Source organism: Lissotriton helveticus, chromosome 3_1, assembly GCF_964261635.1.
Source record: "Lissotriton helveticus chromosome 3_1, aLisHel1.1, whole genome shotgun sequence".
NCBI classification, from domain to species: Eukaryota; Metazoa; Chordata; class Amphibia; order Caudata; family Salamandridae; genus Lissotriton; species Lissotriton helveticus.
The window spans coordinates 1,139,148,711-1,139,167,379 of NC_136061.1; the positions used below are offsets into that span (position 1 = coordinate 1,139,148,711).

The following is an 18,669-nucleotide window of genomic DNA, read 5'->3' on the forward strand; positions in this document are numbered from 1 at the left end:
TTAACCCATTTAACTCCTTCGCTCCTGTACCCATCCGTCTTACTGCTGTTTCTTTTTTCTGGGATGGGGGTTCTTATGCTCGTGTTCTCTGGAATCTTCCTTCCCCGTGTATGTAACCAACAAAACTAAAAAAATTCATATTTAGTTATAAATAAGACACTTTGTGCACCAAAAATAATTTTTCCGATGTATTTTCATCAAAAAAATTCTAGAAAACACACCAACACAGTGGATTGCAAGTTCTATCTGTAAAAATTCTTCACCTTAGCTCACGCCAGAAAAAAAAAACCTTTAAATTAATTGAAGAAATTCTAAAATAATATTCGAAAGCGAACAGAACTTTTCTCCAATCAGCCACGCTTATTGTGAAGACCCAAATGAGTGCTCTCTGTACTCTCATAGACTAAGCCTAGGTCAACCTTTTTGGCAACCCCACAAATATAACGTGTGAGGTTCAAATGTACTTGATGTACAACTTAACCTTGGAATTGTGAATGGCAATGGCTCCTTCAAATGCTTCATCCATCTAATGGAGTTTATGCTGCATCTTTTCCCTGAACCTCTGGCATTAGTGATCGTGCTGGTGAGTGATATGTGCCTAAATAATTGCAAATCACAATTTGGTTCTTCATTCAAATGTGTTGCCAGACTGTAAGTTAAGCAGAATGTGTCCGTTTATCATTCAGCATTATAAAAAAACCTAATTTCTGAGGCTCACAAGGGTACACATTGGCTGCCGGTTCATTATGGGAATCAATAAAATCGGGGTACCTGATCTTTAAATTACTTCATTCCGTAGCCCGAAGTACATATCAAATGGTACTACCATAACTGTCAGCACTAACACTGAATGTGTATCCCAAGCCCTGATGAAGGCCCATGTTTCGGCTACAGTCTAAGGATGACAGAAGCTTTAGTCATCAAGTGGCCTCTTCTTGGAATTAGTAGATTGCTGAAAATTGTTCATTTAGGCATTTATAATCACAAGGCTTGGCTATTCTGGAGGCGTGGCAACAGTGCAGAGAAATCCGTCTATGTGATCACTTGCTTTATAAGTATCATTCACTTTCACTGTTTTTGTTACCTCAATGATGCGGTCAAAGAAAAGTATCTTTGCTCCACTATGCAAGGGTGGAAAATCAATATGCTACTTGCAAGTTCAAATGTTTATTTAGAGACATGTTCTGACTAGTCCTGCCAAGTCAAAAAGTACAAAATAGCAAACATTATAGCTCATAACAGTAGGAAAGCAATTCAGTTCAAATTTAGAGAAGCACTCAAAAACGAATTAAAAACATTATTTTTCTTTTGCTTATTAAGTAATCAACAAAACAACAGAGCAAAATGCTTCTCCACCAGCCTTGCCATGAAGGAACACTTTTATGTAAAGGGTCAGTCAGCACAATAGATTTGGTTCTTTCAACAAATGTGGTACTAATTGGCATTTTATCTTGTTTTATCTTAACATAGTCGCCATGCAATAGGCTCCCAGTAGCTTCCTTCCACTCAAGAAGTAGGAATGGGTGAGTCTGGCAACTACTTAGCTATTCACACACATAAAATCAAGAATTGCTACACAATTATGCTGGGCTGTCTGAATGGGTTCATCTTTGGGTGATGATAACAAGTGCAGTTCTTACCCTCGTCAATGGTACTAATCCCACTGAAGGTTAAGAGTCTGAGTAGGCCCCCTGGGGGTAGAGAGTGTGAGCTTCCAGGTACACCCAGATTTTTAAAAATCAATGCCATAGTCCACTGGACTGTTGCATAAATTTTACTGTATCAGGAATAAAAGCCCCTTTGGAGTTGGAGTCAAATATGAAAAAAATTAGGTTGCTCTTACATCGTGAACCAGTTAGGTACAATAAAAATAAGAAGTATTTAGCCAAGGGACCATGGGTCCTCATAACAAGCAGTGAAGTGGGCTCAACTGTCCCAAAGTTGGGTAGTAAAAGATAGCTAAAGTTCTTATGCAGTGTGGGTCCTCACACCTCTGGGCTCGGGTGCCACTGCACCTGATGTGCTAATGATATCACACCACTACGGTTAAACCCTGCATTTGTGTGACAAGCACTGAGCAGTCGTGTTGGCTTGGTGATGGGACATGTGTCTGCTCAGCCTCTCGCCATATAGTCTACGTGTAAGAAGTGGGTGCGCTGAATTCTATATTTCCTCTCATTATTGCTCTGTGTGGTAGTCGCATGGTATGGTAGTTGCAATCCTGTCCATTGGCTACTAGAAACTATATTATTATACTTCGGAGCAGGTGGCCATATGTGATACTCAACCATAAGGCTATTCTATGTTACCCAACAGCCATTCTAGCATTAGCCAACCAGATACCCCCTGCCTTGGGCCCGCTCCTGCCCTGGCCACCATTTTTGAAAAAGTGGAGCTTCTGGAACAGTGCACACCCACTCTACAGCTAGTATATGTAGTAGACCTTTGTACTCACTACCATTCCTATGTGATTCTTAGAGTTTATCCATTTGTATCTCTTCCTTGAGTGACTTTACAACTTGTACATTTGCAATTTTTTCTATTTGTATCTCTTCCTTGTGTGACTTTACAACTTGTACATTTGCAATTTTTTTTCCTGGTTTTATCTTTTCTGTAACTCATGTAATCCTAAATCCTTATGTATCGCAACTGTTTTTTTTTGTAAAGCGCTCTGACACCTTCGGGTAATGTTCGCGTTATAGAAAATCGCATTAAATAAATAAATAAAATAATAAATAAATAAATGCTGCATGAACCGAGAGCACCTCTAAAGAGTAACCCTCCACTCTCAGCCTCCTGACCCAGGGAGGAAACGGCAGAAGGCTGCTGCTCGGGGTATGTGAATGCTGAAATGACACACAGGTTAAAATTGGTTCAGTGTCGGCTCCTGTAACCGGAGACGGCCATTTCTGTTACCGTCCGCATATTCGGACATTCCCCAGCAGGACCGGCTCGTAAAACACTTACTTTATCCGGGCTGGTCATCATGCAGCGGCCTGTTAGTGGGAATAGCCCTGCGAATGCTCATTACACAAGAGCCAGCTTTTTACTTTTATTTAGTGTTTCTTATCAAATGAATGTTTCTTTTCCAGAAGCATCAGCCTTGCCCATAACTTCAGCACTATTCACGAATTGGGATGTGTCAATTCCCAAACATATTTATAAATATGAATCTAAACTTCTTTTCATTCACAGATATCAGTTAACATCTAATTATTCACCGATGTAGTCACAAATATATTTATAATCGTATTGCTCTGTACAGATAATTATGTTAACGTCCCCTTGTTTACAAATATAGTAATTTATAGAAAAAAACAACAAAAAAATCTAAACTCCTCCCTGTTTACAGGCTTTGATATGAACTTCTCTGCTATAGCCCTAAAGACATTCTTCTGCTTCTCCCTAATCACAGATAATTCTGTTAACTACTCCTTTTTTTTTTATTTTTTACAATTTATTACAGATATATAGTTTAAATTCAAAATATTCACAGATTGTTGATAGTTACAAATATATCTGTCAACATACTTCTATTGGCTGACATATTCACAGATGTAACTCTAAAGCTCTCTCTTTTCATAGATAGATCTCTTAACTCCTCCCTGCTCATAGATATAACCTTTAACATCGCTGATCGAGTCAGAAATATATCTGGTTACACCTCTCTAATCACAGACATTCTTTTTGCAGTTTCATGTAGTACAAACTCGACTCGAAGGTATTGGAGCGCTATCCATGGGCACCAGTAACATTACATAAGGACACATTAATTTTTTGTGGGCACCGGGAGATTTTGGGATTTGCCCAGAATCACAGGATGTTGAGCCGATGCCAAACTCGATCCTGTTTCCCCAGTTCCAAAGCCGGATGCTCTGGCCGATATGCCATATCCTCTCCCTGACACCTTTGATTGCTCCCTTGCTACAGCTAATCTGTTAACTTTTACCTCTTGTTAATAAATATATTAACTTTACCATATTTACTGCTAGTCACACATACATCCCTTAACTTCGCCCTGATTACATGCTAATATTTCACATTTCACAGATAGATGCGTAAGAAGACATGTAAGTTGTGCATAAACTTTTCACAACTTACATGTACAATTTTTTTTTATTGCTGATAGTCATAACTATAGCCCTTCACCTCTCCTTTTCCACATACATATCTGCGAACATCTACAGCAGACGTATTTTCTTTAGCTGCAGGGCCGGACTGGCAGGACCGGGAATCGGGCATTTCCCTGGCAGGTTGGAAGAGTGGGGGCTGGTTTTGCAGGTGGGAGGGGGCGGTTTTGTTACTGAGGACCGGTTTTTCAGCAGTGCTTCAATATCGGCCACCGGTAGCAAAAGCAGCAAGCAAGCAGTTCCAGCGTCCCAAGTCCAGGCAGTGCTTCCCCAGGGGCTGGTCCGAGAAAATTACCAGGGCTGCTTTGGCTTACCAGTCCAGCCCTGTTTAGCTGCTCCCTTACCACAGATATAGCCACAGATGTATCTGTTGGATAAACGATGGGACTTTTTGTGACTGCTGCCTTATGGGTATTTTTAGAATTTAACCTAACAGGGTCACTATGGCAGCTGGTTTCACTCCAGAGGCATCTGAAGATCGTGAACCGTGGGCTGAATGTGTTGGCACTTGGCAGTACCTTTATACAGTGTGGCCCCTGCCCGCGGGGATCTTTCAGTGTGCAGGCAACAGTGGGTAGGGCGTTTTAGCGGTGGAAAGATAAACTCATTTAGAAGTCTGGGTCAGATGTGCTAAGCTATTTTGTGACCATAAACTTTTAGTTTGTAAAATTACAAGATTTGCGACTAGAAAATCGTTGTTTAAAATGTGCCAAACCAATTTTACTAAATGGAAAAGTTTTTCAAACTTGTAAAATGGATTTTGCAACCCATACCAAATCACAATGGTGGTGGCCTGCACTGGCATGGTGGTCTGCTGTCATTTGCATGGCTACCATCACTGTGTTTGTAGCCAATCATAGTCATAACTCTTAAGAGACTGTGCAGTGAATTGCCTGCCAATGCCCTGGCTTTGGATTTGTGAAAATAATTAGCTCGTACTGCATTAAAGCTGCCAACATGTGGCACATGCCAAGAACTAGAGTCATTAAGAGTTAGAGAAAATAATATAATTTTCTTTGGATGACGTTGAGCAAAGACACATTGTTTAAATCACTGGTTTCTTATGATCACATAAATGAGTCGAACCTCAAAGTGAGGTCTCTCCAAATACCTGCCATGCAAGAGGCCCAAGCATTACATCCTTGCAATGTTTGTCTTGATCCCTCCTTTCCAGCCAAACGTCTCAAATACTTCATTTACAGAAGTGGTGCTTTGTGCACCTGATGCTATGACATAATTTCCAAAAACAAACGTTGATGGACAGAAAGCAGAACAATGTCATATATTCACCCCAGTACAGAGATCTGGGCCTAAATCCAAGGTTTTTTTGCTCACCATGCCATTAAGGTTTGAACCCATCCATATGCAAGTCAGTCTTGACCCTGTGCCCCATTGGAACAGTCCAGCCCGAACTGCCAAGCCAGGTCCTCCCTGGACTGTAAACAAGCATCCTAGGACCAGCTTCAGGCTTTCAGCCCTCATCAGCCAGGATAGCTTCATTCCAGTGGCATGGAGATCACGGGGCTCACGTCTGAGCATACCCATCCCACTCGGGGTGACAAATTCAAAAACAACCGTTGATGGACAGAATGTAGAACAATGTTCTACATTCACCCCAGTACAGAGATCTGGGCCTACATCCATCGTTTTTTTGCTCACCATGCTATTCCAGTTTGAAATTAGCCATATGCAAATCGGTCTTGACCCTGTGCCCCATGGGAAAAGTCCAGTTTATGACATTCTACAGCATCATTAGGGGGAAAGAAATGGGACTCAGCTTCAATATTCAGACTGCCGGAAGCTGGAACTGAAGAGAATTGGACTGGTAGCAGTTTGCAGATCTTGGTAACACTGTTCTAGGTTACTAGAGGTAAGAAACAAGCCATAGAAGAGAAACTAACAGAGGTGGCAAGTAATGTGCCAGCGGTACAGTACTGAAACCCCACGAGAGAGTCTCTGAGCCAGGGGCATCCCGTGAAGCGTAATGGGAGAAGGTGTTATCCATGTCAGCAAGACGTCAGCAAGACATAACCATTATTTATGACTGACATCCCCAGGAATGAGTATGTCGTCTCTCTAGGCAGCTGCCACCCATACCTGTTAGTGACTCAGAACACCGAGAGATTCACCACCTCACTAATGATAAAGGTTTATTCTGGATAAGACATAAACTATGGTGCTATCACATTATAGAGCGGTTGAAATCCTGGCTTTGATTCTTGTCAAAGAAATCCAGTAGGCTGGCGGGATTAACTTTAAAGTCTGAATCCTTGTGAATGTCCATCTGTGCAACACGGATCGATAAATAAATGTTCACAAATTCACGTGGCTCAGTTCATCTTTCAACCAGCCAGGATTCTTAAATGCATCCACCATTACCACACTGTAATTTATCTGCACTAAATACATTGTCTAATTATGCCAAGAACCTCTGGCTTTCCTAATATTTTAAAGAATATTCAAGTCATCCTTGTTCTTCACTTATTTGTGGATTCTTTACACTTTTGGGAGATTTTTCAAAATGACACCCACTCCCTTTAGAACACTGAACCCCTTCATCTTCATGCAGTAATGAAATAGTCTGAAATGTTGTCATATGGGTATTTGTAAACCAAGGAGGGAGCATGGACCTAGTAGATCAACTAGAAAGCAAATATTAGCTAAGGGAAAAGCCATATCCTCAGATTGTCAGCACTCTTGCAGATGCAAAGTAAATGTATTTTCCACAAGATTATCATCTGTTTACAAAAAACCTGGGTTCTAGGCAAAGTGAACAGGAAGGATATTTAACCAACAGTTTCACCTGAGTTTGCATCGATTCTAACACGGAACAATAGTGAACAAACTTCCCTGAGAAAGAGTGGATAGCTGATGTGTGACATCCAGCTACAGCTCTGAGTTCAGATCATCATCTGGCATACACTTTCCAGTTACTCTACAAAAGGATGAAAACTTTCCCAGCTCTTAGTTCTAGATTCATAGTTCTTGGTTCACATCACTTGTGGATCTAACTCCCGAAATTTGGTCTATTTACAGAGACTACTCACAAAGTAATTTTAGAGTACATAAAAGAATACTCTTGTAGTACTTTCTACAAACATTTACATGATTTTGTGAATTGGCCTAAAAATGGGAATAATATTGTAACCTTTAGAGGATATTCACATACAATTAGTATAACTGGAAATAACTGTTCCCTTTTTGCTCCTTTTCTAGTAGGGAGTTCAGCTCGACTCACAAAGACATGTAAGAGTATGTAACGGTGTACACCTGTAGTACTATTCCGTATACTTATAAGTGCTTTTGTGAGTCGGCCCTTAGTGTTAACCTGAAATTATATATTTCTTTCTGAGTGATTCCATTTACACTGAATTTTGAGGATTCCACTCACACTCACATCTCTGGGATAGTAGTCAGCCAGGGAACATAGCAGTTATTGTAAGAGTGATTTCCGATAACTTAATTCCTACCTAAACCGATGCCACAATTTAGCAACCTCTTCCAAATGTGTCCTTTAGTTTTTAGTTCACTTTCATTGACGGCTGCTGTAACATTTAAGGGGTGGACCTGCGTGGGAGAGGGCAGGGCATGGGGGCAGTGCGGTGGGGGGGGAGTTGTAGCGTGGGGGAAATTGATAAATAAAATGCTTACCTGCATTTTGCAGCGTCGGAGCTCTTCTGGCCTCTGCTCCTTGACTCTCGGCATATCACAGGGTTCCCTAAACCAATCAAAATGCTGCTCTTGTGTAGGTATAACCCAGCATGAAAGCAGCGCAGTGATTGGTGTGAGCACCCTATTTAGGCACTCACTAAGGGTCTATGACCCTCTGCCTATTCTCCACCCGGCTGTAAAGCACAGCCCGGGTGGAGATATCAAAGTGCGCATGAGTGTTTCCCGGCCTTTCATGGCTGGCCAAACTGTCATGCGCACTTGAAGCACTCATCTTCCTTCCTGCGGCTGTGTCTACGTGCCGGAATGGTCAGCCTCGCTCTCAGCTCAGCTGCAAGAACTAAGGGAGAAGGGAGGAAAAATAAAATAGTGATAACCTTTGTTATTATTTTATTGTTAATTTCTCACTGCTCAAAAGCAGTGGGGCGACGCTCCTCAACCTTAGCGGAGGAGCCGCCGCTGTTCAGACACTTTGCCTTGTTTCAAACATTTTAGTTTATATGAATGTCTAGGCTGCTGTTTTCCTCTGTCTTGTCCTTCAACGGTACTTGTCACATGGACATTTGACTTTGCAGAAACATCTTTGTTTTGTGAAGAAATATTCTGCTGAGGATCACAAGATTTAGGTCGATCTTCCAGAGCCCAAGCTCTTTAGTTGTTTTAAGAAAGAGTTCAACAAAGCATGCAGACCATGTCCTTGAAAATTGAGGACAGGCACTTTATTCTATATAAGGCTATCAATAAGATTAAGCGAGCTATTGCCCAGAGTCACATAGTGCTGGGCTGATCTGCCACCGGCACCGGGGATCCAACCGTGAGCCCCCAGGTTCCGGAGTCAGTCGCCCTGGCCGCTGCGCCACACCTCTTCCACTACATTCTCTTCCTTTATGTGGCTTGAACACCTGTATGATGATTGTGGAGCCCTTTAAGTCTCAGAAATATTGGATATGTGTAGTCAGCAAAAAGCCCTCTTGATTGTTAACAACATGTACTTATGCTTTAGTCCGATTCCAAGCTACTGACTGAAACAAAATATGAGTAACTCTGTTCTTATGATATCCCGGCGATACAATACGCAAAGTAAAGTTGCTGTGCTGCGTTGCGTGAAAGGGAGAGAAAAAGGGCCATATGTATCAACACATTTCCCCATAAACACAGAATGGGCAAAACCCTTTAATACATCTGGCCCAAAGAGTGCTATATCTACTAAGTTATGGCTCTTTTCTATTCTCTCCCTGCGCAGAAGCACATTTGGCTGCCATGGGCCAATGCAGACATCCTTCTGAGATAGTGCAAAGATGTTTGCATTGTGTACAGTGAAGATTTTGTGCTGGAAAGGGTCACTTCCAGTACAAAAGTGTATTCTTTACGGTGATTTCCACTTTGGCAAGTGCTGTAAATTGCAGTACACATGCAAAGTGGGATAAACGAGAAAAAATGAAAGCATTTCTCCTTGTTGCACCTGCTTGAAGGAGACACAGGATTTTGCAGCAAACCCCTGTCTACAATTCTTAGTAGATAGGGATTTGCGGCAAGACTGATGATGGGTTGGAGCGGAAGATCCAGGCATCACCCATGGAACTCTCCTTCAAGCAAAGTACTGCACCGCAGCGCGCAGCTTTGGGTTACTTTGGGTTACAATACTACATTGGATTGTAAGTCCCGCCACAACACTTTTCGTCAGGTTTGCACTGGAAAAGCAAAGGCACATCTGATGCAAAGTGTTTGCAAATCTAGGCCAAAACGTTTTAACTTGTTGTTTTTTTTCTTTTGATGGATGGAAATTGTGTTCTTAAAACAAATCTCAGAATGTTTAACACCATATCGGGTCTGTCTGTTTTGAGAAACATGTCTGATATGTTATGTGTTGGGGTTTATTCTTTGTTCATAGTACTACACGGAAGAGACCAGCTATACCCGCTATGTGGACGGTGATTCTGCAGAGGTACCTGCTTCTGGTGTAGAGGCAAATGCCTCTGTAGCAAAAGCTTAGAAATCAAAAGCAGCTATTCCATGCAACATGAAAATCATGCTCTTCCGAGGGTTATTTCGACATTCTTTGCTAAGACATTGATTTGCACGACATGTTCTTTGAAAAGGCTCAGCAGCGTTTTCAAAAAAGGCTTTCTGACTTCAGTTCTCCAAGAACTAATCGAATCTTAAGTGGAGTATGCCACACTGCACTCTGATTAAAGCTCATTGAAGCTGACATTTACTATCTCAATGTTTTTATCCAACTCCCCCCCTCCATTTTAAGATTGCTGTGTACACACAGAACTATGATTGACAATGTCTGGTCAGACATTTAAAAAAAAGCCTTAACGTGCTTGACATCAAATGCGTTGGATTTCATAAACTGCCTGGGTATTACTCATTTCCACCAAAGCTATTTAGCGCCATGTTAAATATTGTAAAGATGTGATATTTTTCGCCTTTTCATTTTGCAACCATCAATGCATCTTTGCAGCATCAGAAATTGATGTTCTGACTTTATCTATCTGTAATAATCGTAGGCTAAATACAAACATTGGGGCCCACAAACCCTTGCGTACAGTCTTGGGGCTCCTGCTCCACCATCCCTTGGCTCTTCTGCCTTCTTTAGGTGATGGGGAACTGGGGGGTTTCCAACACCAGAGCCTCAGCTGATGCTGCCACAAATTGTATGACCCTCAGCAAAGGGCCCCATCAGAAGGCCTGCTCAATTTAGGACAGGTCTTCTCATGCACATGTCAACTGGCCAGGACTGTCACACTGATGTGGCAGACGTGTGCAGAAAAAATGACCCGCAGGAAGATAACTACCTGCTTGTGATGATGACTGCTTTTCTGCCTTTTGCAGAATTAACCTCTGCTTTGGGGGCTTGTATTGGGAAAGAAAAATAATGCCAAGCAGTCCACCATTATAGTTTTGATGAAAATTCTCCTGCTGAGTCAATAGGAGCAGACCACATTGACCCCTAGCCACATGGCAGGGGATTTTTAAGGATATCAGGTGGTCCTTTTTTCATCTAGGTGGGTGAAAGTGAAGACCTCTGCCACCCCAGTAGGCTGCCAGGCCACCCACCTGGCGATGAATTATACAAGTGTTTGTTGGTTCCATAAAACCTCACTGCCAACTGTGGAAAAACATTTGAATAGGATGCACAATCCTACAATAGGTAATATGATGCAGATACGCATCTTGTTGCAATTTTTTTTGTGACCGTTTTATATTTTTATAAAGAGCAAAACTAACCCTAAAGGTAGTGGAGTACTTTAAATGAGAACCAATTACATTACACAAGGTCACTTTCATTTTTGTAGGCACGGGGTGATTACGTGATCTGCCCAGAATGACAGGAGTTTGAGAGGATGCCTAGACTCAAACCTAGTTCCTCAGTTCCAGGGTCAGCAGCTCTGGCTTTAACACCACATCCACATCCACATTAAAACTTCCCAGGCACTTTATGGAAACCGGCCCATTTCGGATTTGGTGGCACCACTAATATGACTACAACCCCAGATATTGGTGCAGCCATGATCTAAATCAGTACTGGTGTTAACTACTATATTTACTGAGGTGGGTCTCAGCAATTGCCTCTTTGAATAGTTCTTACTGGTCAGTAACCTTTTAGAATGAGAAATAACCCTCTTCGCACATCAGCGCTTAACCTTAATGTTTTAACGGTAGACACCATATTGTATCAAATTTAGACTATGGATTTAGGTAACTGGATCGTTTATGACAAGTCGATATGAAAGCAGAAAAATGTGTTACGTCTTCTCCCCTTGATACTTGGAACACTTTCTCACGTGATTGTTAATTATAGTGCAGACCCTGCTTTAAAAGCACTAGAGGTCTCGAGTGGAAATTTTCAGCAGCTGTTGGAGATGGTGCCAGTTAACACTATGCCCAATGTTGAGTAACTCCGTGATTTGCTATAGTCTAGAGTTAATGTTCAGCAGGGGTTCACTATTGCAAGTAACATCTTTAAAAGGTGTAATAAAGGTTGAAGAAAACGCACCACGTCCTCCACATAATAGTGTGCGCTAAAATTGTCGCAACAACTCCCTGCCGCCAATAACTGTAGTCGAATTTCTAACTGTTTGTAGGACTCGACCAGTACCGATCTTGGAGGAAGCGACACTTCTATTGGACACATTAGGCCCCATCTTACACACAATCAGCTCAGCAATTATGCCCCACTTATTATTGTTACCTTATTTTGACTTAAAGTAAAATGGTAAGTTGTGCGTTCCCTCAGCAAGACCAAAGTGCTTGTATTTTCTCCATTTCGATCACAGCCATAAGACCGCTGCCCTCAAGTTGAACAAGTCATCGTAAAAATGGTCAGTGACTTGCAGGCGTAAGGGAGATAGTTAAGTATGCCATCCAAGAGAGGTCTGCGCCTCTTCTAAATTTTCAAGCTCCTAGAAATAATAAAATGTTTTTGTAGTCTTATCAAATGACTCAGTGTTTACCAGATTCTACAGCTGAGCCCCCCTCCTGTCTCGAGGTGGAGGCCAAATGGTCGTTGGCCACCGCCCTTTTGTGGCCTCTGGTAATAACCAACCTGTTGTAGAACTGGTAAGTACCGCAAGACCTTATAACACTGGTCCCAGCACTATCTTGCTCAGCTTATGCTAATTTCATTTTGTCGGCTACAGCGGCGCATTAGTTGACTTCGCTACTCGGCTTCAGCTGCTTCAACTACTATATGAGCGTCTTTTGGCAAAAAATGTACGTGCAAAAAAAAATCCTTTCGCTTGCTGTTAGCTCTTGTAGTGTAAAATCTAGCGGAGCATTTGTGGCAGAAAAGACATTATTGGTGTGCTCTGTTTACTATGTTTGGTTTTTCTTTCTGTAACTTTGTAGCTATGACCGAGTTCCGCAGGAGCGACAACCAGCATCTTAGGCCATTGCATTTTATGCAGTAGGGAAGGGGGAATTTTTTGTTGGGGGGGAGAGACTGGCGGGAGCAATGAGGGAAAAAGTATGTAGAGCAGATGAAGAATCACTCTAGACGGGTTAGAAAGGGAGAAAGCCTCTATGGGCAGTGAGCAGGTGGTCATTGGGTTTGGGTCAGATGAATAGGTTCAACCCTCCTGACAATGTCTGGTATCCTTGATCCAGCCAAGTTGGGAGTGGCATTTGCTTGAAAGGTTTGAGGACAAATTTGTGCTACACTACTCCTCTTGCAATATGTTTCTCCTGTAAAGTTAAGTATCCATGCTCGCAATTATGGCCCCTGATGCAGGCAGTTTTACTCTGATAAATTGTCCATGAGATTGGCTTAGAAATACTTGATTTATCATAGCAGGACAGCATGCTGCCCATAGTAAGCACATATACTTGTTGTAAGAGGGTTTCCACCATAAAATGCTTTGATAAATGGCCTGACAAACTACAATTAGGTCAACCCCTCAACCACCATGGACCACGCCAAGGCCAGCAGACAGGCGAGACTATCGTGGTCTATGGACAAAGGTTTCTTAAGAAACTAATATGCATCTATACCATATCCCCAGGGCAAAGGCGATGAAGATGAAGTGGAAGAAGTCAGCCCTTCTGGGCTGCCGGTCCGGAAGAAAACAGAGCGAGTGAAAGTGGACAGATCCAAGTTCATGACTCCATACCTGGATCACAGTCATAAGATGCAACAGCTTTTTAGCCAGGTAAGTGTGACATTACACATCTCATAGTTCATGTCTTAGGCAGAACATCCTCCTTTAACAAAATGTTAAGAGGGAAATGGCGGCTTTACAGTCTCAACTGACAGGTACAATTCTATTCATGACTTCCAGTTTATTTTGTTTCGAAGTCACAACATCAACAATATTGTTTTTCAACAATTGTTTTTTTTTAGTTCATAATAAACAAACAGCAATGCTGCTGTCCTCATGCGATACGCTGCCCAGTACGTAAGTGGGCGATAACATGTGTTTTTACATATACTTCTATGAATCATCAGGCAATTGATACAGTGATGTGAATCCGGGAGTCCCCTCATAGATATCATGGGGTAATATGCATTCCATATGGAATCTAGCATACAACTGTATCTATGGCAGGCCACAATATTCCCTCCAGAGGCTACATATCTTTCGAAATGTATGTGGGAACACTCTTGCTTCATATATAATATGTTCATTTGCCATACACCAGTCCAGGTCTGCATCCCTGCGTTTTATTAGGGGTAGGGTTGTGCTATATTGCGTTGGGCCACCACTAATCCCAAATTCCAGAACAGGCATTGGTATATAGTACCTTCCATGTCTTCCCGTATGCCCTGTACACAAAACGTCCCTTCTGGGGCCAGCTTTAGGCCCGCGACCTTCTCTAGGGATTGTACTAACTGTAACAGCAACAATATTGACCTGCAACAATATCAAGTCCACACATCGTCAACCTAAGTAGATACAGGCAAGTATGGATTTATTATTCTTAAATCCACATTTTCTTACTGTGAAGATTTAGTGGTAGTCAATAGTGTGAACTCGATATTTATGCAGGTTGATATTTTGAGTATGATACTGTGACCCCCCTCACCCACATTTTGTGTGTTAAATAAATCTGAGGAGTATCACGTGTGGCTGAAGAGGCTGGATTCCACTATCCTTAGTATTTCTAAATTTCTTCTTGCAGGAGTTTAAGCGCCCTGCTTAGAACACTACTACAGTCTAGTCTCTAGCACCAAGAAAGCAGATGATGCTATAACTGCCCAGTACTGAGTCAGTGGCTGAGATCGGAGTTGTACTTCATCGTCTGGGGGTGTAAAATGAATCCTTCAGCATCCCGTTCCCCTATTATTGTGGACTATGTGTAATGCACTGTGCATGTAAAAGCAACTGTGCTGTCTTCTATCTAATACAGATCCAATTCCATTTAACCCTGCCTAGGCTGATCACGAGTATTTCCGTAAACTAGTCTCAATCCGACCTCACATGCCTTAGTGATCCTCGAGCTGACCTTCATATTTGAGATTTCTTTCAACTAAGGGCCTGATTTAGATCTTGGCGGATGGGTTGCTCCATCACACCAGTGATGGATATCTTGTCTGGCAAAATATAAGCCCCATAGGATAGAATGTATATTTCGGTAGACGGGATATTGTCACCATTGTGACGGAGTAACCCGTCCGCCAAGATCTAAATCAGGCCTTAAGTCTGAGCTCCACAAAGTGGTACGCTTCTTGTCTGCAAAGCCATGCCTCTTCATAGGTAGTAAGCGCTAGATGAATCTGCAACACAATGTTTTCTTGCACTAGACTTATGCTTTATCAACTTCATAAAGAAATGCTGACATCACACTGCTTCGAGCATTGGCTTGAAATAAAGACACTGGTCCATAAAGTGTATTCAGAACAAGTCATGGTTAATGGAAATGATTCATAACTTTGCTGGATGGACCTCCTGTGCAATTAATATGCAACAAAAGTGGGCACATGATGAATTTACATACCAACAGCTTATTGATTAATGGAGGAAAAGAAAAGATGCTTGAGTGAGTTCATAATGTACATTGGTAAATAGCCCATCGACCTCATTAAAGACAGACAGGAGTAGGAGCTACTACTTTTGGTTTTTCCTTAGGTACCAATAGCCCTTTCCTTTGCTACCCATGGGATCACGAAGGAAGCAGCAGAAACAGCAAGCAAACTGGCTTCTAAGATCTTTGGGGCATATTAGCAAGGACCTTGTTAAAATTATCACCGTCTGCTGCTAAAACGGTGTTCATGGGCTTGATAATATATGTGTTATAGAATTCCATTAGAAGCCCAGGTTAGATGTCCTGCACATCTAACCTGGGCTTCTATTGGAATTGTATAACACATATTAGCAAGCCCATTATCGCTGTTTTAGCGGCAGTTTCCTGCTACTAAAACAGCGATAATTTTAACGAGGTTCTTGCTAATATTCTCCTTTGTTTACTGTTTGTAGTTTTTACTCCTTGCCTACATTTAAAGTAGGAGGCTTTTGAAGGACTGAGGGTTAATCAAGAAGCAAACATGATGCTTTAGGAGGTCAAAGAGTGTATGACGCCATTTTCACTAAACGCGCGCATTTTGGCGAATCAAGCCATGAAATAGGACCTTAACTAAAACCCAATCACTGCTCCCAACCTTGTAGTCAATGTCTGGGCCACACCCGGGAATACATTTAATTAATGTTTGTTTTTCAATGGGGAGATCTACGACACATTTTCGGGCTGTTAAAAATAACAGTCTCACAGCTGGAAGCAGGGGTGTGCCTGTGTACGGCAGGCAACTGACAAAACAGCTACGTGAATTCTGAGAGTTTCTCAGTGCTTTTAATTTTTTTTAATTTAAATTGTACCTACAGATACAATACGCATCTATCTTCCTTCGTACACCATGAGGGCTAGATAGAACAGAAAGGATCATTATAAGTATGCAGTGTCATCATATGTTGTAAGTATATCAGGCAGTATGTGTTACCAGTCCAACATAACATATGACACCCCAGTGTCTATTCAGCCATCTAAGGCCACTTGGGCAATTATGCCAGGTTCAGCCTGTTCAGCATCATAGGAGTCCATAGTGCCGTCATGAAAAAAAGCAACCAGTAAAAGAAACCCAAATAACAAGGAAAAGGAAAAACGAGGGGAAAAAGAAGACATTCAAACGAAAGGGGCAGAAGGGAGGGGGAGAGGGAGGGTGATATCTCCGGCGATAAGCAGTGCGCCCGCACCATGCAGAGGCGTTCATCCTGTGCCTGCTTAGTCAGTATTAATAGGAATCCCCGCCCGGTCGGGCGGCCGGGCAGTGAGGTAGCTCTATAGCGGTCCCCAGATATTTTGAGGGCCCACTCCCAGAACTCTGACAGCTGGTTATGGCAAAAGGCGACGTCCCTGAGACAGTCAGCCATCCGGGGTTTCCGTCTTTGACCCCAGCACATCGCCACTCACCTTTTTGCAACCAGTAGGAGCAGAGCTGTCAGCTTCCGGTTTTCAGATGGCACATTGCACACATATCCAAGCAGGGCAACCAGCGGGGATCGTTCACATCTATACCCCGTCACTTCCTCGAGGGCATCAAATATGTACCCCCGGTACAACATGACCCCGGGTCATTCCCACACCAGGTGCATGAAGTAGGCGTTCGGCGCTCTACAACACACACAAGATGTATCAGCGCTCAAACCTGCCTTGTGCATCCAAAGTGGGGTTCTAAATAACCTGTGAATAAAGTTGAAGTGAATCAATCTCAACCTGTAATTGGGTGATAGCTCCCTATCCTGCGCGTAGCAGTATTCCCACCCTCCCTCTTCAAAGGGGGCTCCCAGGTATTCCTCCCATTTACGCTGTGCAGGTGGGGTGCTTACCGCAGACTCACGTCGCATACCAAAGTGCAGGCAAGTAATGAGTTTGCGGGGTGATGGGTTGGTCGGGAAGTCTTCAAAGAATTTGAAGTTTGGAGGTGCTATCGGAAATGAGTCATAAGTCGTACATAATGTGGCTCTGAGCTGAAAGTATGTCAGTCTGTCCATTAGTCCTGTGTGATTATACCCCAGTGCCTCATTAAATCCTATAAACATGCAGTCAGGAAATGCACTTCCCAGTGTGTGCAGCTGCAGCTTCCGCAGTCGTTGACGTACTCCTGCTTCAGCCGTAAAAGGGAATGCTGGATGTCGAATGAGTGGCACGGAAGGTGCGAACTTAGGGGTCAATTACAATGGCGGGCAGACAAGGTCCACCTGCCACGTAACAGTAAACGAGACTGACCACCCGATGTGCGGCAGTCCCGCTGTGCCTATTAGGATGCGACCGCCGCCCTGGCAGTCCCATCCCGCATATTTAACATTGTGGGGGGCGGTGCTGTAAGCAGCACTGGCCACAATGTTAAAAAGGCATGTTGTGCATTAGCATGCGCAACGGGACAGGCATCGCGTGGTGCCTGCCACCTTGTGCATGCCAATAAAGGGTGGTACCATGGGTATCCCTCATGTGCACCGCCAACACCCGAGGGCCCACATCGGGCCCTCCAAGCCAAAGTCTGCATGCCTTTCCATGGCAAAGTCTCCACCATGGAAAGTCATTCTACCGCACCCTCATAATATGGATGGTGGTGCCTGCAAGGCACCGCCACCATATTAAGGGCCTTTTCCGCCCGGCAGGCAATCGTGACGATTGTCTGCAGCGGAAAAGCAGCGGGCCGTCTCTCCCTCCGCCGCGGTACCCCCGCCATGCTAATTTGGCGGGGTAAATGCCCGTCTGGTGGTGAGTTTTGGCGGTCGGGCGGTGACAATCCGCCAGCTATGATAATAGGCCCCATAGTGTCTAGCAATGCCCTGCATCAGAGCTCCTGCCATGCCCAGACTGTGCAGCCTATTGGATTAATGCCGGGCTGGGGGCGGTGTTGGGGCCAGAACAATGCCATATGCAGTGGGACCGGATCTACCTGGTCGCTTTCTGGGGCGGTGCGTGCCATAAACTGAGTTGGGTAGACCCAATGAAACCCGAACTGGGCCTGCGCGCAGTTGTTGTACAATTCCATGTCTGGAGCACCCAGTCCCCCTTACTCGAATGGAAGAGTGAGTATCTCCAATGTGATTCTCGGCTGTCCGCCCGCCCAGGCGAGGGATATCAGGTTCGATCGGAGTCTCTTCTTGAACTCCGTAGTGAGGGGCAGCGGGAGGTTGATAACAACATCTAAAAACTTGGTCAGTACCCCCATCTTGGCAATAATATTTCGCTGGGGAATCTGCCCGTTTGAAAGGAAACTCCGACTGGAACTTGTCGGTGGCCGCAGTCAGTGGGAAGATCATGGACTTCCCCCAGTTGACTGTGACACCTGAAAGGCCACCAAACCTAGGGATTTCACGAATAAGTGGGTCCAAGTGTGCTGCCGGGTGATGGACATACAGGGTCA

The 18,669-nt window shown here is 43.4% G+C and overlaps 1 protein-coding gene across 1 annotated transcript in view; it reads left to right on the plus strand.

Moving 5' to 3' along the window:
* NEB (nebulin) overlaps positions 1 to 18,669 on the plus strand; it is a 385,643-nt gene that overhangs the window by 5,395 nt on the left and 361,579 nt on the right. The window contains exon 2 of the mRNA XM_078681747.1: positions 13,307 to 13,453. Coding sequence (XP_078537873.1) covers positions 13,307 to 13,453 — 147 coding nt within the window. The remainder of the gene's footprint in view (positions 1 to 13,306; positions 13,454 to 18,669) is intronic.